This window comes from Sminthopsis crassicaudata, chromosome 2 (assembly GCF_048593235.1).
Source record: "Sminthopsis crassicaudata isolate SCR6 chromosome 2, ASM4859323v1, whole genome shotgun sequence".
Taxonomy (NCBI): domain Eukaryota; kingdom Metazoa; phylum Chordata; class Mammalia; order Dasyuromorphia; family Dasyuridae; genus Sminthopsis; species Sminthopsis crassicaudata.
The window spans coordinates 436534769-436557721 of record NC_133618.1 but is presented as its reverse complement, the minus strand read 5'-3'; the positions used below and the strand labels follow the sequence as shown (position 1 = coordinate 436557721).

Sequence of the window (22953 nt, the reverse complement as noted above, 5' to 3'; positions counted from 1 at the left end):
GCCGGTGCTCTTTCCACTGAGCACTCAGCTTGGCAGCAGAAAGAAGGTGGAGAGTGGAGAATGAATCCTGACCTTGTCGCCTTTTCCTGGGTGACTGGCTCCAAATCAATCAATTGATGATATGCTTAACAGATCTCTGTTGTTGTTGTTATTGTTTTTAAGTTTTAATCTTTTTGATTTGGAATCAGAAGGCAGGTGGGCATCCCAGTCCTGTTGTGTGACTTTAGACAAGTCACATGAATTCTCTGTATCTTAGTTTCCTCCTCTGTAAAATGAGAGTTGGATTAGCTGAGGTTTCTTTCAGCTCTTGCTCCTATAATTCTGAAGTCTGCCATAGTGGAATACGGCTGGGCTGCCAACTTGCTTGAAATTTTATTCCTAGTCTTCAAGACCATGAGGAATATGAGTAAGTTTGGTCACAGCATGGGTCAGTCACTCAGTCAGTCCTCACACGTTTATTAATGTTCCAGGCCATGGATAGCTAGGTGCAGGGGATAGAATACTGGGTCTGGAGTCAGGAAAACTAAATTCCAGCCCAGCTTCAGATATTTACTAGCTATATAACCTTAGGCAAGTCTTGTAACCTTGCTTGCCTCAGTTTCCTTATCTGTAAAATTAGCTGGAGAAGGAAATGGCAAACTACTGCAGTATCTTTGCCAAGAAAACCCCAAATAGGGTCAGTAAAGATCAGATGTGATTGAAATGACCGAACAACAATGTTCTAGGAACTGTGCTAAACAGTAGAGAAGCAGTAGAAAATACAGGAAATTTTCTGGTGGTGGAGAAGGGCTGGAATGAGCCTAGGGGTCAGTGTCACTGGATCAGGCCAGTGCAACACTGTACCATGTAGTACAGGGTCCATGCTTGGTCCAGTGGAAAGAACACAGGATGTGGAGTCAGAAGATGTGGGATTAAATTGACACTACTAGTGTGACTTTGTACTTAACCTCCCTGGGCCTCAGTTTTCTTATCTGTAAAACAGGGGATTTGGATGAGAAGACTTCTGAATCTCATTTAAGTTCATCTGGTTCTGTGATCCTCTGGTTGCCTTTCTCTACACATTTTTTGCAGCCTCCATGGGGATGGATTACCCATTTAACAGGACCCATTAGGCAAACAAGCTCCCATAATGTAGTTGAAGGAGAATCCTGGGATCTGCTCCCTGATGGAAAGAGCCACAATCAGTAATAAGGAGGAGCTCACAGGTACAACAGCATCTTCCTCTGCAGAGTGGAGAGTGCCCTGCTACTGAGGGGGTCTCCCTACAGGGCAGCATCAGAGAGAACCTGAAGCTCCAGGGCCTCTGGGACCTTTCTTTACTGGGGCCAGAGACCTACCTGGGGTACAGGGCCTCTACTGCTTGGCCTAAGAGCAGAGAAGGCTTGGCTGATGAAACCCACCAGGCAGGTTCTCACTCAGGGCATGCTCTGGGGGTCTTCATAGTTTAGATTTGGTGCCTCTTCTCCGGGGAGACACTCACTGTACCCTCTGCAGTAAGTACTGTAAGCAGAATGGATTGGGGATCCAAGGAATATGGGGGATGACAAGAAATATTGAATGTCCTCTTCACAAGGGATACTCAGATTGCTTTGCACATCAACTGTAGGGCAGTTAGATGGGGAGATGGATAGAGCACCAGCCCTGAGGCCGAGAATCTGAGTTCAAATGTGACCTCAGACACTTAACAATTAGCAATTGTGTGACGCTGGGAAAGACCTGGGAAAGAGTTGGTGTGAATACTCACATTCTCCTATGTATGGGATCTCTTATATAGTGGGATCTCATCCACGGGGGTATTCCCACCAACAAGTCATGTATACCTGCCCATCTTATGTGATAAATATCCATTTCCTCCCATAAGCTTAAACTAGGAGCCCATCTAATGTGCTTTCTTATTTTTTATGGATATCTGGAGGATCAGATGGAGGAGGACATGGATTGTCAGTTGGTCAGTCTGTACTCTCATCACTTGACTGGTCCTTTTCACTCATAAACTTGTTTGATGATAGCTGCTTTTTCTTTATAATTCTCTGTAATGTCTTGCAGCCTGTACATATCTACCATGTGCCTTTTCATCGCCCTTTGGATGAAACTTATCTTCAATTCTTTGGAAACCATACTTTTTCTATGTCCCAGAGCCATACAATAATATCAGAAGAATCAATATTAAAAATATAGGGTTTTGTTTCAAGAAGCTTGGGATCACAGCAATGTTTCTACTGGGCTTATATGCCAAAGAAATCTTAAAGGAGGGGAAAGGACCCACACGTGCAAAAATGTTTGTGGCAGCCCTTTTTGTAGTGGCCAGAAACTGGAAACTGAGTGAATGACTATCAATTGGAGACTGGCTGAATAAATTGTGGTATGTGAATATTATTGTTCTGTAAGAAATGACCAGCAGGATGATTTCAGAAAGGCCTGGAGAGACTCACATGAACTGATGCTGAGTGAAATGAGCAGGACCAGGAGATCGTTGTACATGGCAGCATCAATATTATATGATGATCAATTCTGATGGACGTGGCCCTCTCCAACAATGAGATGATTGAGGCTAGTTACGATGCCCTTGTGATGAAGAGAGCTGTCTATACCCTGAGAAAGGACTGTGGGGACTGAGTGTGGATCACAACATAGCATTTTCACATTGAACTTCAAATAATATAATTTGGACAATAAATATTCTTCATTCTCTTAGTTTTTCCTGTATGGATAGGTAGACCATAATCTTTTCAGTAGTCATGGCTTATGTCCAGGAATTATTGCAATGTTTTGAGGCTTGATGCAATTAGTATAATGATGACAAAGAAGAGAACCTGGAGGACCTAACAATCTAGGGGGAATCCCTTCTTTTTGACGCTATGTTGGATTTCTTCCAGGACCTTGGTGAGCACCTTTGGGGACTTAGCTTCCTCCCCTTTATCCCTTGCCTTACAGTCATAATCATAGAACAAGCTTTTATCTCTGTGGTCATGTCTTTCTTTTTTTTTTTTTTAATTTTCTTTTTTTTTATTTTTTATTTTTTTATTCATTTTTCCAAATTATCCCCTCCCTCCCTCCACCCCTCCCCCCGATGACAGGCAATCCCATACATTTTACATGTGTTACAATATAGCCTAGATACAATATATGTGTGTAAATACCTTTTTCTTGTTGCACATTAATTAGTAGCTTCCGAAGGTATAAGTAACCTGGGTAGATAGACAGTAGTGCTAACAATTTACATTCACTTCCCTGTGTTCCTTCTCTGGGTGTAGTTATTTCTGTCCATCATTGATCAACTGGAAGTGAGTTGGATCTTCTTTTTGTTGAAGATTTTGTGGTCATGTCTTTCAAAGACCCTTATATGATGTTTGTTTCATGGAAGATGCCTCTTTAGAGCAGAGCCATGAAAGTAGCATTTTGTTACTCTTAATCACTTTTTTAAGCAACACAGTTTAGTAAACACAAGTGGGAATTGTTTTCTTTACATCTTTCACTCAGTTGTGAGATGGTGAAGATGTGGTCTACTGTGGTACATTGCTTGCAAAAGTCATCTTGTTCCTTTCTGATACCCTCATTAAGGATGTCCTTGATGTATATGTAAACTATTCTCCAAACTATTTAAATATGGATCCTCCAGAGCATGTGTGCAGAGGCCTGATGTTATTGAAGCTGCAGGAGGGCTCCTTTCTACTAATTCCCTTCATTTTAAGTGGTTCTCTAGTGAATTCAGAGATGTTGGGTCAGATCCCACTCTAAGGGAACCTCCTATGGAGGTCTGTGGTCTGCTAGGTTGTGTGTCCTAGTGACTCAGGGGACATGGGCCAGGCAGAGATCCCTAGGATCATCCTTGCAGCTCTCAAGAGACTCCTGGATCATGGAAGAAAATCTCAGATCCCTGCTACCTTAAAGACTCACTGATCTTCACATCATATGCAACCCTGAGAAGAACATTGTGGGTTTGTTTTGGCACAGACGCTGTCCTGCAAACACGTTCACACCTCTGTGATGATTCACTTTCCTGAGTAGGCTGGGAAAGGCCAGAAGCTGGGAGTACCAAAGTGTCTCTCACCCTGAGGTCCGGGGAACAGTCTACTTTTGGAGGGGCATGAGACCAGACTGATATGGCACAGATGGTCCGGGGCTTAGAACTTTAGAGCACAGGCAGATGGGGGGTGGAGAATGAGGTCCAGTGAAGACAAAGGACTAGGCGTGAGGAACAACACACAAAAAACTGTTATCAGGCCCATGAGATGTACCTGCTTAGTGTATCCAAGGCAAAAAGGCACCATATGGGTAGAACTTCAGAATTTCAGGGGTCATTGATGGCAATTTCTCACATGACCAATAATTCTATTTCAGCTCAAACTGATTCATCTAAATTCTGCTTGAACGCTTCCTGAAATAGCAAATTCACTCTCAGTTGAGGCTCCTGTTCTGTTTTAGATACACACCTCTACAGAAGTGGAGCAGGTTACTTACTATGGGGGGGGGGGGGTACTCCTTCCTCCTTCAGCCAGAATCTGGATGACTTCTTGTCACACACTGTTCTAGCTGGGTTCTCAAATAGTGGTTCTTTGAACTGAAATCTGCCTTCTTACAAGTTTTGCCTCTTGATTACACTCTGGAATGACAGACAGTAGAGTCTAAAGCCTCTTCTCTGTGGCGGTCCTTCAAACACTTGAAGTTTAGTCTTCCCTGGGTCAAACATACCAGCTCTTCAGTGGACATAGTGCTCCAGGTACGATCCCCTCGAGGAGAGAGCTCATCTCTTGCTAGTTTGTGACTCACTGGGGAATTTAGGACTCAATGTCTCCAGTCCAGGTTTTGAATTTGCATTCTCCCTGAGGCAGGTCCTCACTGTTTGCCTCTGGGTCATCTCTGTCACTAATTGAACCTCATAAATTTGAGGATTCTTCAGACATAGGTTTCTTCCTTAAACAGATCCTTTAGTATGAATGCGTCAGGCTTAGAAGACATGGGGTGGGAACAGGAAACTCCTTGCCATTCTTTTCTTTTATTCCCTTTCCTTTTGAAAGAGCAAATTCTCCAATTTTCTGGAAGGGCTGCCAAGAGGAAGACATAGCCCTGTTCCCTAAGTAGTGTCTGAGGCCCTGAGGCTCTGAGCCCCGCCTCGCTCCCCAGAGATTATGGGAAAGTGGCCTTTTCCATCTACTTAATGGCTGAGCAAACAGCTGGGTCCTGACCCATTTAGAATGTGGTCCAGGTCTTCCTTGTGGGAAGGCAAGGGGCTCTCTATATATCTGAGGAGCACCACAAGAGCCCAGCAGAGACTCGAGAGAGTATTGCAGACTGAACCCAGCCCACAATTCTCTCCAGTATGAAGCTGACTGTGGTCTTTCTGATGGCGGCCTTGGCTCTATGTAGTGACTCAGGTAAGTCGCTTTTTGAATTTGATTGGGACGAGGGTCATAGGATTCTGGCTCTAGTATTAAAAAGGACCTCAGGACCCGTCTAGTTCCAAAGCTGAAGGAAGCACTAAGTCAAAGGGACTTAAGAGAGCGGATTTGAATCTGGGTCCTCTGTTTCCAAAGCTTGTCTCCTCATTGACTTTCTGGGGAAACTTGTGAGGGTCTTCCTTGTCAAAAGGCAGTAGAGGCGTTATTCCAGCACCATCACTTATATATCCACTCCCTAACAGTGGCAGTATGGAAGTCTAGAAAAGGCTTCAAACTTACTTATAGGAAATAACAACAGATTTTAGTCCTAGCAAATCCCTGACATTGCTTTAAGCAAATGGACAAGTCAGAGAATTAATTCAGCCCCAGAGATATTGGTGATTTTTTTTTAATCTTCTAACTATTGGAAACTAGAGGGCTAGAGATTTAAAGGAGAGGGGAATGGTGATGAGGAGATATACTAGCTCTCTTCTGGTTTCATAAATTCTTTTATTTTAAAATATCTGTTGATAGTTTTTGTTTTGATATCACCTACAATGCAATCAGGGAGATTCATCTTCCCAAGTTGAAATCTGACCTCAGATACCTTCTACTTGTGTGACCACTTTAATATCTTTGCCAAGAAAACCCCAAATGGGGTCACACAAAGTTGGACACAAGTGAAACAGCTCAATAACGTTTCCAGTTATATGCTCTTTTTCCTTATTCTCTTCAGAGAGCCTCTTCTCATAACAGAGAATAAAATTAGTGAAGCAAAGTTAACCGATTCATCCCCAAAGTTAACCAATTCAATTCTCTGTCCATTGCAATAAACCTCAACCACGTCTACATTATTGTAACAAACATCATACTACACATTGCCTATTGTAACACACACGTCACACACACATGAATATAATATACATCATTATAACTTAAACACTATCACAATCATATTTATCAGGATGTCCACCAGGTCATAATGTGGTTTTATGTTTTGCAGCTTTTGCCTCATTGCAGGACTATCTACCCAAACCCCACATCCCTTCTGATGAGATCCAGAAGTCTATCGCCAAGCCTGTAATGGAGTCAATACCTAACCCTCTCTTTAGCAACTTTAGCCTGCTCAAGTTAATCTTGAGAGGTCTGGGGATTCCTGTGGACCACCTGGTGGAAGGATCCAAAAAGTGTGTGGAGGAACTGGGATCTGAGTCTGTGGAAGCAGTGAAGAGCTTGCTGGTAAGAATCATACTCTGGGTATTTGTAGTGTTTTCACTACAGGAGAGAATCTGAGGCCCACTTGTCTAATCACGATTGCCCCTGATTCTGGGCCAAGTCACACTTCTATTGGGGCTTTTGACTGAATTATCAAGATAATTTATAGCTTGTATCTCCCTTTGCAGGTGTAGATAGCTTTTCAAGAGCTTTAAAGAGCAGAAGTTCTATAACTAGAAGGGAGCATCAGTCTCCACTGTGTCCATTATATAGATGGGGAAATAGAGGCAAGGACTAGTTAAAGCATCCCTATGCTATCAGTTAGATTTTGATTTTGTGATTGTCAGTTTCTAGAGTTTATGTTTACTTTCTCTATTATGACCAGATAACAGTCTTTGCCTAGCCTTCACTGGAAAGCTAAGATGAGAAAAATGTCAGACTTAAAGCTTATTCTCATCTTCTCTTTCCTTCCCTTCTAATCTAATCCAACAGGTGTTCATTAAGCATTCACCATGTGTAGGGTGTTGCACTAGACCCCGGAGATAGAAAGACAAAATGAAAACAGTTCTTGCCCTCCATGTGACTGTATTCTATGGTTCCTTTCTACTCTGTCCCATCCTTGTCCATTCCATCCCATTTCCCTCCCTTTTCCATCCTACCCCGGTCCATCACCATATGGGGATCAATAGAAGGAAGTGGGGATGTTTAGCCTGAAAAAGAAAGGTCTTATGAAAATATAACAGCAAGATCCTGGCTCAGTGCTGCCACAGTGCACAGAGTGCTGGGACTGGAGTTAGAAAGGCTCATCTTCCTGAGTTCAAATTCAGTCTCAGGCACTTACTAGTTGTGGGACCCTGGGAAAATCACTTAACATTGTTTACTTCAGCTTCCCCATCTGTAAAATGAGCCAGAGAAGGAAATTGTAAACTACTTTAATATCTTTGCCAAGAAAACCTTAAATGGAGTCATGAAGAGTCGTACACGACTGAAAAATGACTCAATAAAAAATATCTTGAAAGGCTACCATGTAAAAGAAGAATTGGACTTATTCTGCTTAACCCAAGAAGCCAGAATTTGGAGCAATAAGTAAAAACTGAAGAGAAAGGATTTCAAGTTGTTACAAGGAAAAACTTCTTAATAACTAGATATGTTTAAAAGTACAATGAGCCACTAGGAGCACAGTGAAGAAAGTGCTGGGCTTGGAATTAAGCTGTCCTGAGTTCAAATCCAGGTTTGGAATTTGCTAGTTGTGTGACCCTGGGCAAGTCACTTATTCCCTTTGCCTCAGTTTTCTCAACTGCAAATTGGGAACAATATGACAGCACCAATCTCTCATGGGTGTTGTAAAAATCAAATAAAATAATATTTGGAAAAAACCCCAATCCCCCACATCCCTATTTAGCCCAGTGCCTAGCTAAATATATGCTTTTCCCCTTTCATTTAACCTTCCTTTCTCCCTACTCTGTGAAGTATAGTTTTCCATAACTGGTAAGCTTCAAGCCGAGACTGGCCGTGTGCTTTAGAATAGGCTCCTATTCTAGCATGGATTGAATTAGATAGTCTCTGATGTGCTCACCATTTGGAGATTCCATGATCTTACTCTCTCTGGCTACCATTCCCATATTTTTGCTGCCTGCCTCTCTCGTGCTCGCTCTCTCTCTCTCTCTCTCTCTCTCTCTCTCTCTCTCTCTCTCTCTCTCTCTCTCTCTCTTCTCTCTCTCTCTCTCTCTCTCTCTCTCTCTCTCTCTCTATCTCTCTCTCGTTTGTTCTATTTCTTTTTCTAAAATAGGACTGTTTAAGTAGTTTATTTCTTTTTCTGTTAATCTGGGCAATCTATATTTTTGTGGGTATTCCTCCATTTCATTTAGGTTATCAAATTTATTGACATAAAGTTGGGCAAAATAACTCCTAATTATTGTCCCTCTCTCTCCCTTTCCCTCCCTCCCTCGGTCCCCTCCCTCCATTTCCCCCCTCTTTTCCCCTCTCCTTCTCTCTCTTCCTCTCCTTCCTTATCATAATTATTATCATAATGTCTGGAACACAGTAAGTGCTTCATATATGTTTTTTATTTGTTTATTCATTCATGTAAACATGGTTCCTTCTAGTGGTTTTTCAGAGAGAGATTTGCTCTTTGAACTTACTGTCCTTTTTGTCTTTCAGGGGGTCCTGACATATTTTGGTTGAGATGCAGTTGGATTGGACAACAAGCAAAAGGAAGCCCAGATGTGAGGTCTAGTGGGCATTTTACCAACCTCTAGAGCATTATGGAAACCTCTCATGGATGAGCCTTGAATTCCTTTCATTTATTGTAATAAATTTAATAAACTGATTTCAAAGCAGATAGATAGTATCTATCCTTTGATTGGCTGAACACTAGATTGGGATTGCCCATGATATATCAGGTGTAAGAATTGTGCATAGAGCATTGAATGGAGTCAATTCAATTAATCAATAAATGAATCAAAGATTTATTAAGTTCTTATTATGTTCTGGCTCTAGATTAAGTACTAAGAACACAAAGACAAAAGCAAAACAGTCTTTGCCTTCAAGGAGTTTATGGGGAACAACACACAAAAGATATATATAACACATACCAAGTGATTTGTCATGGAGAAAAACAGTTGCAACTGAGGTGGAGGAGATCAGGATCCCAAAGGCCATATATAGAAGGTAGTGCTTAAACTTGGTCTTGAGGGACACTAGGGATTTTAAGAAGCAGAGGGGAAGAGGCAATGAATTCCATGCATGGGGTCAGCCAGTAGAAAGGCAAAGAGGTAGGAAATAGAGAATGTTCATGTGCTGGGACCTTTATAAGGTGAATAATATATAATAATGCTGGAAAGGAGGTTGGGCCAACCCTGTGCAGGACTAAATGCTAAAAAGAGGAGTTTATATCTGTTCCTAGTGATAATAGGAAGTCATTGGAATTTATTGAGTAGAAGAGTCATACAGTTTAATAAAATTCTTTTGATAACTGTGCAAAGGATTCTACCTAACAGCCATGTTTCTTCATATCCAGGCACACTGAAATACTTTCTGAGTGTTATGCAGCAGTTGTTTCCTTACAGAAGGCAGATTATAGTTTGCACCAATATTTCACTTTGATTTCAGATAATTTCAGCTATCTGCTTAATCCTCCTTATGTTTCTGCATGCTGGGGTTTTCAAGGTTAAGTGTACACATAGTAATTTCATACATGATGACCACATAACCAGTGTGGAACAAGCAGAGATCTTTGCCACAGGTTACTGACATCTAGAGGATAAACATTTTCTCTCTCAACAATTCTCCGACCTACCATCCCATTCGTCAGTCTCAGGCCATGGGATCCACATAGAGTCCATATTTCTTGCCTTCTCCAGAAGGCTGTCGAGTTTAGAACTATGCCTCAGGAGCGGATTGGACTCGGAGATGGGCATGAACATAGCTGAAGTAGATTTTTCTGTGTTGTACCCCAAAATGAATTTGCCTTAGTCACAAAAATTCCTAGTGCAGCCCAGACTTGCCCTGCTTCAGGTCCCATGAAAAGCTACCCAAGTTCAAAGAATATTTTGGGCTATTATCTTCTCAAAACCATAACCAATGAGCTCCTAACAATGCTTACTTTACAAAATTAACCAGATGATATGTTCATTCAAACAAAATGTCTAAATAACAAAATAAAATAAATTGCACATAAATTCTACTTCTCCAAATATAGAGAACTATATTTTCCTGTGAATTATCACACCCTTGTCTAGGATTCCATGCATAGCATCTTCTAATATTAAGACTGCATCCCAAATGCAATCCTTCACCTTAGTCTGGAGCTCTTTTATGTTTCTGCTGCTGTGTCCTTAATCGATCTCTGATGTGATTAGGTGGAAAGAGGTAGACTGAAATCTGGCTGTGAGTTCTGTGAATTCTGCATTGGCTGATCTAAATTCAAGGGCTTTCTCTATGATCATCTACTGGTTGTATCCTGAATTTCAGCTGCTTTGCAGCCATCTTTACTAGAGGGGTCTTCAGGTTTTTTAGCTCTGCCCAGAGACCACCTTGATGTTGGCAAACAGAAAACACCAGATAGTACAAGAGTCATTTGTTTCCTCATCACCCCAGTCTAAACTCTACTGGCCCAGAGACTACCAGAGAAAAGCTGTTGGTATAGAGCTGAAGGATGAATGGGAAGAGTAGTAGAATAGTGCAGTGGTTAGAGAGGGAAGTGCCAATTTAAGAAAGTGAAGAATGTGTAATTAATAAGAAAGTGACCAAGTAATGATCGGAATGTTTCTAGGAATACGGTGAGCAGGTGCTTTCCACTGTCTGACTCAGGGGGAGCATTATTTCCCATGAGAACCCCTTTCATTATAGTTTCTCCATATTAGCAATAGCTAGTCCACCAACAGTCTTTTGTAGTGATGTTATCTTTCTAGAAGCACAACTAAATAGGTGGGCTTAGGATCCTGCTTTCACATTTGAAGGTATCCAGTCTCGGGACTCTGTTGGTGACCTGCTGTCAAATTATAGTCCTTAAGGATCACCAGATCCATTGGCCTGAATTCCTAATCTTCAGCTTCAAAATAGTGCAGGTCTGCTCCAATGCTTCTATCCCCCAGTGAGCCAAACCTGATTCATGGCTTCTGTTTCCTTGAGCCTTCAGAACTAAATATTAGGCAAGGAAAGGGACAGGGACTTCTAGATTCAACTTTTCCTTCCTGTCTGGACGGAGGTCTTCTTCAAGCTGAGTTTCTTTCAGTTGAATTTCTACTTCAGAAAGTGCCAAAAGGCAATTTTGTCTTATTGCAGATCACATTCTAGATCCCTGCAGATGCAGTCACCTATTTCTGCAGTCTAGTTTAATGAAAGGTTGCTTCTTGGAGTTTGGCTATCTGGTGATCTGTTACTTTTTTTCTTTCTGGATGCTCAGAGAGTCTGGCCAACTCAGTTATGTCAGTCAAGAAACATTAACTGAGTACCTACTATGTGTCAGGAACTATCTTCAGTGCTGGGGATCCAAAGAAAGGCCAAACAGTTTCCATCCTTGAGGAACGTAATATTCTCATGTGAAAGGTAATATATAAATAACTAGATACTTACAAGTTACATACAGAGTAAATAGAAGGTAATCTGAAAGGGGAAGATTCTAATAGCTTGCAAGGGTGGGGGACTATAAGACTGGGAACTGTCTTATGTAGAAGGCAAAAGTTGAACTGGATTTTGAAAGAAGCCAGGGAAACTAAGAGGCAGAGGTTGGAAAGCAGAGTATTCCAGGCTTGGAAGGCAGACAGTGCAAATGCAGAGATGGGAGATGGAGTACAGTGTGTGAATAACAGTAAGTAGGTAGTAGGGGATTGCATTGTCCAGTCTTTGCAAGGTCCCGATTCTTTTATGAGGCTGTTTTGAAGATTGGCAGCTTGCCCAGTTTTTCAACTACTTGGTATGGAGTGGCTCTGCATTAATCTGCTCTCCTGGTATTCCTTGAGATATCAGGATTTCACAGAGAACACTATCCCCACTGGAGCTCTTTTTTTGTAAACTCAGGTCTGATACAAAGCAAGCTTCTGCCTTTCTGAGGTGTTAGATCTCTTTCAACCAACATCTCATTCAAGAGACAAACTTGCTATGAGTCTTTATATCATCTGCATCTTCTGAGAAGGCAAAGCACAAACCACTGGAGGAATATTACTAGCAGGTTCAAATAACAATCTCTAACGATTCCTAGATCTATATATCCAGACTGCATCTTTCTCCTAATATCTAACTAGATGTCCTGTAGGCACTTAAAACTCAACATGCTCAAAACAGAACTCACTTATTATATTTTACCTAAAATCTAACCCTCTTCTGAAATGAGAACATTGCCATCTTCCCAGTTATTCCCAAGTTATTTCCAGTTATTGCCAAACTTGCTGTTTGTGTCCTCACAGTATCTTAAATATTGCCACCTCCTTCTTTTTACTCCTTTTGCCATGACCCTAGTTCAGTCTCTCATTCTTTATTATCTGGATTATTGCAATAGCTTTCAAATTGCTCTTGCTGTCTCACATCTCTCTCAAAACCAATCCACGTTCCACTCAGCAGCCAAGACAATTTTTCTAAACCACAGATCTGACTCCAGAATCAATCAATATTTTCTCAAGTATTTAATATTTTATTTTCCCCTAATTACATATAAAAATAATTTTTATCATTTATTTAAAAATTTTGAGTTCTAAATTATTTCTTTCTTCCCTTTCCCCTTATTAAGAAAGTAAGAAATTTGATATACATGTGCAATCAGGCAAAACACAGTTTTACCTTAATCATGTTGTGAAAATAAACTTATGGCAAAAAGAAAATTTTAAAAAACCAAGAAAAATGAAGTTTAAAAAAAGTATTCTCTGATCTACATTCAGACTCCATCAGTTCTCTCTCTGGAGATAGACAGCATTTTTAATTGTATGTCCTTCAGAATTGTCTTGGATCATTGCATTGCTGAGAATAGCTAAGTCATTCACAGTTGATCATTATCCAATATTGCTATTACTATGTACAATGTTCTTTTGGTTCTGCTCACTTCATTTATATGAGTTCATTTGAGAAAATAAAATATCCATTTATTTTTAGAACATTAAAGCAACAAAGGAACCAAAAATTTCATTCTTTTATATGATGAACAGTACCTATCTAAAACTAAGAGTTAGCATTAACTATAATTGATAAACTTTAGAGCATTTCTAAAGGATCAAGATCGAAATAACTTTTATTTGATAGCATTCTAGAATTGCTAGCTAGAACAATAAGACAAGAAGAAACTGAATGAATAAACTTTAACAAAGAAAAAACAAAGCTGTTTTCTTTAAAATTAGTTGAAATAATTAATAATCATTAAGGTAGTAGAATATAAAATCAATCTACAGGACCCATCAGGCTTTCTGTATATTACCAAATAAACCTAGCAATTATTCTTGTTCAGTCATTTTAGTCATATTCAAATTTTTGTAACCCTATTTGGGATTTTCTAGGAAAAGATACTGGAATATTCTTTCTCTAGCCCATTTTACAATTGAGGAAACTGAGGCAAAAGGGTTAAGTAATCTGGCTAAGTTTACAAAAGTAATAAATGTCTGAGGGCATATTTGGACTCAGGAAAATGAATCTTTCTGACTCCAGGCCTGGCACCCTTTTCTCTATACCACCAAGCTGACAAAAACCCAGCAGAAGGAGATAAAAAAAGAAATTCCATTTAAAGTAAAGAATATATGAAATATCTGGAAATCCAGCTATCAGTAAGTACACAGGAATTATATTAATACAATTGTAAAACATTCTTTAAAGAAATATTAATTGGAGAAATATATTTTTAAATAATTTTTTTAAAAAATAAATTTTCTGAGATAGTTTTTGTTTTTATAACACCCACTTGCAACATATCTCTTCTTTCACTCTCTCCCATAGAGAGATCCCTTATAGTAAAAAAAAAAAAAATACCACAAAAGAAAAAGAAAAGGTTCTGCAAAAATATCCGACACATAGGAAAGTCCTAACCCAGATCCTGAGGCTAATAATATGAGTAGATGAAAGAAAACATCAAGTACTATTATTAAAAACACTTTATTGGGGGATCATGGGAGTGAACATCCCTTTTAAAATAATTTCAAAATAACAGCTCAAATTGAATTCTGGAGTGGCAGATCTCAAAAAAGGTTCCATCCCAAGATAACTTAGAAGGTTGTTAGGAGTCTGTTAACCCGGGTAGGGGTAAGCCCAGAGCACACACAGCAGCAGTTCTTGGAAGCAGTGTCAGTGGTAGCAGAAGCTTTAGGAGCTCTCAGCCCAAAAATGGTAAGAGAGTCAGATAAATAGAAAGAGATTACAGGGGACCTTTTGCTGGTACAGATGCAGGACTCTGTTGCATTGTTTATCCAAATTTCCAGGTTGTGGTTCCAGAATAAAGGGGAGCAGTACATGCTTGTGGCTGCATGGAAGCAGGAGCCCTGGTCACAGTTTCAGGACAGAGAAGAATGCTTGTGGTCATTTGCAAGTTTCCAGGCAGAAAGAAGCATTAGCACTTGTGGCTGTAGTGTAGCAAAGTCCCTTCCTGAGAAAAAACCAGAGCACAGGCCAAGAGAGCAATGATTACATCTCTCCTTGAATCATACCACCATGGAAACACTGAAAACTTAGAGAAACCCAGAATTAACTCTGAAAACAGCAGCACACAAACAAACAAACATCAACAACAACAAACAAAACAAAACAAAACAAAAAAACAACCCTGAAGCTTGGAAAACTGTCCTCTCCACCTGGGATCAGAGTCCAACTTTAACATAAAGTTAAAAATTAAGAAAAATGATCAAACAATGAAAAAACCGGGGCAGCTAGGTGGCGCAGTGGTTAGAACACCAGCCTTGAATTCAGGAGGACCCGAGTTCAAATCTGGTCTCAGACACTTAACACTTTCTAGCTGTGTGACCCTGGGCAAGTCACTTAACCCCAGCCTCAGGGGGGAAAAAACACACACACACACAATGAAAAAAGCATGACCATTAAAAGCTACTATGGTGACAAGAAAGAGTAAGATACAAATTTAAAAAATGGCAATATCAAAATCACTGCAATCTAAGCTCCTAACGAAAAAAAAATGTGAACAAGACACAAGCCCAACAAGAACACTTGGAAGAGCCCAAAAAGAATTTTAAAAAGAGAGATAGAGAAAATATTGGAAAAGAAATGAGAGTAAAGCAAGAAGATTATGAAAAGAGAGTAACTAGCCTGGCAAAAGAGGCAAAAAAAATTCTGAAGAAAATAGCACCTTAAAAAAGAGAATTGGGAGCAGCTATGTGGTGCAGTGGATAGAGCATCAGCCCTGAAGTCAGGAAGCCCGGAGTTCAAATCTGATTCTGACACTTAACACTTCCTAGCTGTGTGACCCTGGGCAAGTCACAACCCCAATTGCCTCAGTAAAAAAGAGAGGGGGAAGAGAGAGAGAGAGAGAGAGAGAGAGAGAGAGAGAGAGAGAGAGAGAGAGAGAGAGAGAGAGAGAGAGACAGAGACAGAGAGACAGAGAATTAGTGAAACAGTAAAAGAGGGACAAAAATTCTTTGAAAAATAATTCTTTAAAAATTAGAATTGGTTAAATGAAAGCTAATGATTCCAGAAAGATGTCAAAAAACAAAACAAAATGAAAAGATTGAAAAATAGAAGAAAATGTTTAAGATCTCATCAGAAAAACAACTGACCTGGAAAACAGACAGAGGAGAAATAATTTAAGAATTAATGGATTACCTAAAATCCATGATAAAAAAAGAACCTGGAAATTAAATTTCATGAAATTATCAAGGAAAATTGCTCTGATAATCTATAACCAGAGAAAAAATTGAAATTAAATCCTGAAAGAGATAAAAAAAAATAAAAACTCCCAGAAAGTCTAGTGCTCCCAAATCAATGAGAATATATTGTAAGTAGCTACAAAGAAATCACTCAAATATTATTGTGAAGCCATAGGCAGGATCACACAATATTTAGTAATCTTTATGTTAAAGCAGTAGAGAGTTTGCAAAAGAACTAGAATTACAACCAAGAATAACCTACTTATCAAAACTGAATATAATTCTTCAGGGGAAAACATGAATATTTAACAAAGTGGAGGATTTGAAAGAATTCCTGATAAAAACACCAGAGCTAAATAGAAAATCTGACATTCAAATATAAAGCTCAAGAAAAGTATAAAAAAGATAAATATGAAGGAGAAATCATAAAAGACTTACTATTATTAAACTATTTACATTCCTATATGGGAAGATGATACTTGTACCTCCTAAGAATTTTATCATTATTTCAGATAGTTAAAAGGAGTATACCTAGATAGAAGATACAAATGTGAATTAACTATGATGGGATGATTTTTAAAAATTAAAGGGATAAAAAGAGGTGTACTGGGATGTGAGAAGAAGGGGGAAGAGAAAGGAAGAATGGGAATAGAAAAGGCACTTTTACAATGATGGGGAAAATAAAAGGGGTGGGCAATACTTGAACCTATTCTCATCACGGACATATACACACATAATTGGAAACAGAAATATATCTTACCCAACAGGGGATGTGTGTGTGTGTGTGTGGGGGGGGAGGATCAGGGGATGTGAAGAGGAATGATATAAGGGAGGAGGATTAAAGGAAGGCAAAATGGGCCTTAGAATAAACAAGGAAAAATAAGATGAAGGGAAATTAAACAGTAATTACAACTGTGAATTATAACAGAATGAGTTAGAAACTAGAATCCAACAATATGTTGTTTAAAAGGGACACACATGAAATAGAAAGACACACATAGAGTAAAAATAAAAGGCTGGAACAGAATCTAATATGCTTTAGCTGAGGTTAAAAAAAAAAGGCAGGAATAGCAATCATGATCTCAGACAAAGCAAAAGCAAAATGCACTAATTAAAAGAAATAAGCAAGGAAACTATGATGAATTATGATGAAAAATGCTATGTTTCAAGAGTGATCTGATGGAATCTTAATACCGATTAATTTTCATTTTATTTTTGTGCTCTTTCCCCCCCAATATTGCTAATTTGAAAATATGTAGTAAATAAGTGGCATAGTGGATAGAGGCAATGGCCTAGAGTCAGGAAGACTTATCTTTCTGAGTTCAAATCTGATCTCAGATACTTACTAGCTATGTGATCTTGAGCAAGTTACTTAACCCTGTTTAGTTCAGTTTCCTCTTCTATAAAATGAGATAGAGAAGGAAATGATAAACCATTTCAATATCTCTATCTAGAAAGTAGAGTATTAAAGAGTTGGACATATCTGAAATGACTTCACAAACATGTTTTGTATTACTTCACATGTTTAATTGATATTCTTGTCTTTTCAACTAGTGGAGGAGAGGCAGAAGGGAAGGAGAGAATTCAGAACTTAAAATTTTTTTAAATAACCAAATTTTTAAAATAAATAAATATTTTTTAAAAAATGCTTTGTAAAAGATATAATCCTCAAAGAGTAAAGTAACCTCACAAGAAGTCTAATTAGTGTCTTAGAGAAAATATCATCCCAGCCAGAAAAACTAGCATTTTATGGAGAAGTTATACAAAATGGAATATCTAGGCAGGAAAAAATGGTTAAGATTCTTAATATCTCAGAACAGGCAATGGGCGGTCTTGCCCAACAATCAAATATCCAGATTATTAGAATTAACTAAGTAGAAGAGCACTCAGTGAGGTAGCAGAGAGATTGGAAAAACAGGCAAAATTGTAACTGTACCACGCAAATGAATTACATGCAAGACAGGTCTAGAAGAGATAAACTAAGAATTATTAGAATAACCCAATCTGAAATAATGACCCAAACAAAAGCTTGTATATCATATTTTTAAAGTCCTAAACTACTTTTTATTAGAATATATTAGAATTCAATAGGAAAAGTGAAAATAGAAGAATCTTTCACTTATCTTTTGAAAGAAACCCTTAATAACCCCCCATGAATATTATAGTCAAAATATGCTTTCAAGTCAAAGGAAAAAAATACCTAAGCATTCAGAAAGAAAAAGCCCAAATACCAAGAAGCTATAGTTGGGATATTATAAGATTTGGAAACTGTAACTTTAAAAGAGAGAAGAGTTTATTCTTGATGAAAAGTCCAGAACTAAGTTGATATTTCTGAACTGGAAACAGGTGCTAAGAGGAATACAGAAAAATACAGAAATTAGATCACTTGAAAGAGACTATGATGAAATGAGGAGGAGAAGGGATGAAAATATACATGTTAATAAGGGGAGGTAGAATCTAGATGGCAGAGAGGGAGCATGTTAGCCTAGCTTGCCCAATACTCTTCCTTGACAAAGATATAGAAAATTCACCAGAGTGAATTTTGATCAAGAAAGAAAAGAAAAAAGTCAGTGAGTTATTTTTTTCTAGCTCAGGGTAGCTTAGGGAGACAGAGAGATCCAAGGACACAGATTGGAGTGTGGCAAGAAGCATATGACAGAGAGAATATTATAGTATGTTTAGAGACTAACTGAAAGATGGGGCAGCAGAGAAGAAAAACTTCTCTGAGGATCCCTGACCAAGTAGTGGGTACAAAACTGACTGTCATCTGGCAGTTTTATCACCCATTACCCAATTCTGGATCACAGATCTAGGGAGGAGAAAGATGATCACAAATGTGGGGCATAGCTGTGTACTGAGCAAGGAACAAGTTCCAGAAGCAAACAATAGATATGTGGTTCTGATACCAGAAGCAGAGCAGTGATTCAGTTCTAGATTTGAGCCCATAATATAGAGGAATCACAGATCAAAAAAGAGCCAACAGTTTAATTATTCTGAATCTGCAGAATTTCCTAGTGAGCTAATAGTAATTAGCTGATTCTAGCAGCAGTCTATGGGAAGTCCCGAAGACATACTAATAGAACAAAACTCAGGAATCTTCAGAGCTTAAACCAGCTTGGTAGTGAACAGATTTTATCCCAGATCATACCACTTTAGGAGCACTGAAAATACATTAACTAGGAGACAAGAAATAAATTCCTTTCCAGAATGCTAATATTTTCAAAGATCAGAAAGAAAGATAACTAAGGTTGCTCTGTTTTTGAATATCTTAGGAGAAGATTGAAATGCAATGGATCATAGGGAGGAAAGGAGGATGGAAAAAATACTATCATATAATAGAAGTATCACAGATAAAGAGTATTCAAAAATAAAGGAAGGAATGTGGGAATGGACATACAACTTCATAAAGAAAAGGTCAAATACATACACACATAAATATATCAGTTTAGAAATACATTAAAATCAAAAGAGAAGTAGGAAAGGAGGGAGAGAGATGGATGTAAAGGAGGTCAGAATAGGCAAATAATAGTCACAAGCAAAACAAATTCCAGTTGCAGGTGGGAGGGAAGCATGAACAAGGGATTAAAAAGAAGAAAAACATGCAATTAGCTAGGGAGAAAGTGGAAGATGAAAGGAGTAACAGAGTAGAAACAACTCATTTCATTTAGAGATCACAAGTGCTAGCCAAACTCCCTCTCTTTTATTGCTTTCTTATTTATAAAAAGGGGGAAAGATGGTTGAAAAGAGGAAAAAAGACAAGAAAACAGAATAGAAAGAAATACACAATTAAGCAGTAATGAATAAACATTGAACATATGGGAATATGTTCAATCCATAAACTAACCCATAAAACAAAAGAAGAATGCAGAATAGGTTAGAAAATAGAATCCATTTATAAAAAAATGTCAAAAATATAAAAATTCACAAGAATTCAAATTAGGAGTTAGAGGAGAACATTATGCTTCTGCTAAACTTTAAAAAAAAAAAGCAGGGGTAGCAATCAGTTTCAGATATACATTAAAATAGTCTCAAAAAAAGAAATAAGCCAGGAAACATTATGTTTAAAGAAACATAAGATAATGAATCAATATTAACACTTAATATATATGCACTTAAGTGCTTAAGGGAAAAGTTAATCAAACTGAAGAAAGAAATAGTAAAGTACAATAATGAGGAACCTCAGTGTATCCTTTTGGTACACAACCCTAACCAAAAGAAAAACAAGAAATAAGTTAAAGATCTGAATAGAACTTTAGAAACATCAGAAATGACTGATCTCTGGATATTGAATGACAACAGAAAGGATTTTACACAATTCTCAGACATCTATAGCACCTTTATAAATATCAATCTTGTACTGAGTCATAAAATCTATACCCAAAGTATAGAAAAATGGAAATATTAAATATAGTATTTACAAGTACAATTCAATAAAATTATATTCAATAAAAGCTTTCGGAGAAAGAATTAAAATTAACTGGAAACTAATCCTAATTATAAGAAACAGAGTTAAAAGTTAAAACACAAATTATAGGAACAATAAAAAAGGAAAGAAAGGAAAATCTTAAAAATCTTAATTTGATTTAATTTTTAATTTTTTGGAGACAACATGTCAAAATATAAGGGATGGTTTAGGGGAGGTGTGGTTGGGAACCAGAATTTCAGAATGAAGGAAAAACAGCTTAGCTCTCCTCAATACTCCTCCACTGGACAAGATAGAGTTTTGATTGAAAAGTCCAAGACAAAAAATTACAACTCATTTTGTTGTCATAGAGAGACAGACAATGAAGTCTATGGACATTAGGAACTGGATATGGGCAAGAGAACACTATGTGCATAGGAATTAAAAGAAGATTGAGGCTGTGTCCAAGAGCAAGAAGAGGTCATAGACTTCTGTGACATCACAGCCTTGTGCAGTCTGAGAGGACAGGTGCCAACATAGATGTATCATTCATCATCTAGTTCTGAATGAGATCCAGGAAGAACAAAGGACTAATGTCAGTGTAAGGAGTGGTCATGGACTATAAGTTGTGTATTTGAACTACTTCAGAAGTTAAAAATAACTGTGGCTCTGAGTGCTGAAGTGGAACAAGGGCTAATTTGTTAATCAATCAACACTTATTAAGCATTTATTATGTGCCAGCATTGTGCCAAGAATTGGGGATAGAAAAAGAGTCAAGAAAACAGTTCCTATTCTCAAGGAACTCACATTCAATGGTGGCGACAACAAACAAATATTTACAAATAAGTTACATTCAGGAAAAATAAGAAGTGATTAAAAGAGGGAAAGCATTAGAATTAAGAAAAGTAGAGAAATACTTCTTGAAGAAGATAGAATTTTAAGTAATTCTCAGAGCTGTATGATGAAGTGACTTGTTCATGGAACAGCCACAAGTGTCTTGTCAGGAGCCAGTATCACTGGAAGACTGTAAAGGTAGGAGGTTATGAAGTACCAAATAGAACCTTTGTATTTGATACTTGAGGAAATAGGCAACCATTGGAGTTTACTAAGTAGGATAGGGACATAGTTGGACCTGAACTTTAGGAAAATCACTTTGGAGCAGGCAAATTCATCAGCAAGCTATTGTAGTAATCCAGGTGTAAAGAGATGTGAGCCAGTAGACAGTGAGAGATTGAAAATAAATGATAGAATGGGAATGGCAAAAGGGAAAATTTGACCAGGTGGAATGAGATCACTTGAGCAATTAGGTTAACCTTGATAAGAAGTAAGACTATTTCATCATGGAGGCAGAAGTGAAGGAAGAGTTAGCAGCAGAAAGCAATTTAGTGATAGAAGATGGGGAAGCAAGAAGAAGAGGGAGTTCATGGAAAATGGCCTAAATTTTTTTCTTGTAAAATATAAGACAAGCTTCTTCTTCTTCTTCTTCTCCTCCTCCTCCTCCTCCTCCTCCTCCTCCTCCTCCTTCTCCTCCTCGTTCTCCTCCTCCTCCTTTTCTTCTTCTCCTCCTTTTCTTCTTCTTCTTCTTCTTCTTCTTCTTCTTCTTCTTCTTCTTCTTCTTCTTCTTCTTCTTCTTCTTCTTCTTCTTCTTCCTTCTTCTTCTTCTCCTCCTTCTCTTCTTCTTCTTCTTCTTCTTCTTCTCCTTCTTCTTCTTCTTCTTCTCCTTCTTCTTCTTCTTCTTATCCTTCTTCTTCTTCTTCTTCTTCTTCTTCTTCTTCTTCTTCTTCTTCTTCTTCTTCTTCTTCTTCTTCTTCTTCTTCTTCTTCTGGCAGCACATGTTTAGGATCAAATGGTGGGAGTGATCTAAGGCTGAGACTTGGCAAATTATAGACTGTGAAGTGATAAAGGGCTAGGGACTGGAGAGGAATGTATAGAGTTGAATTGGTTCAGCAAAAAGTCAAGTGGGGGAAAAGAAAAAAAGTGGTCAGTGAAAGAGAGATGGTCTGGGAGAGAATTGAGAGGTCAAGGTTTTGGAGGTCATGGTGCAGACAAAGAATAGGTTATTATAAGGGCAGGCAGAGGGAGAAGTGAAAAGCCAATGGCTTTTGGTCAAATAAAAGGATTTTGAAATTCTTATGAAGCTGGTGACTTGTAGATATGACAAGATTAAGGGTATGACCATCTTTGTATGTGATTGAGGTGGAGTGGAGAAGTAGGCCATAGAAAATGAGTGGGTGGAAGAATTTAGTGATTTGGTTTTCCGAGAGTGTCAATATGTATGCTGAAGTCCCTAGTATGAGGGTAAGAATTGGTGAGTAGAGAAAAGTTGTGAGTCATATACCAAACTCAATGAAAAAAAAAGTAAAGTGACCTGGGAGGTCTGTAGAGAATAATTGCTAGGATTTTCACTGGATATGAATAGCACAAACTTCAAGGGAGGAGAGGTTAGTGAGAGATGAAGATAGGGAGAGACCCTGGAAGTGGCAGTGGAGAGAAAGAATTCCAACTTTCCTTCTTCAACCAATGAACCAGTGAAGGTACAGCCACATTTGGAAAGGGTGGTCAAAGAGGTTGTGCCACTGGGCAATAGGGTGGGGGCAAGTTTTAGTAATAGCTAATAGATGGAAGGAGTAGAGATTATAATATTTGGGATGAAGGAAAAGTGGAAGAC

General features: G+C 38.4%; 2 protein-coding genes across 3 annotated transcripts in view; one reads left to right on the top strand and one right to left on the bottom strand.

Moving 5' to 3' along the window:
- The first annotated feature begins 5264 nt into the window (after positions 1–5264).
- Positions 5265–8934, top strand: SCGB3A1 (secretoglobin family 3A member 1). The gene is made up of 3 exons (XM_074292334.1): positions 5265–5375; positions 6382–6617; positions 8754–8934. The coding sequence occupies exons 1-3, from the start codon at positions 5321–5323 to the stop codon at positions 8775–8777; spliced, it is 315 nt and encodes a 104-aa protein (XP_074148435.1). The 5' UTR covers positions 5265–5320; the 3' UTR covers positions 8778–8934.
- A 5215-nt stretch (positions 8935–14149) lies between these two features.
- The window catches only part of MAPK9 (mitogen-activated protein kinase 9), a 69034-nt gene continuing 60230 nt past the window's right edge, over positions 14150–22953 (bottom strand). For both annotated transcript variants that reach the window (XM_074292339.1, XM_074292338.1), the window contains exon 12: positions 14150–14652. In XM_074292339.1, the coding sequence (XP_074148440.1) occupies positions 14561–14652 (92 nt within the window). In that variant the 3' untranslated portion in view covers positions 14150–14560. The remainder of the gene's footprint in view (positions 14653–22953) is intronic.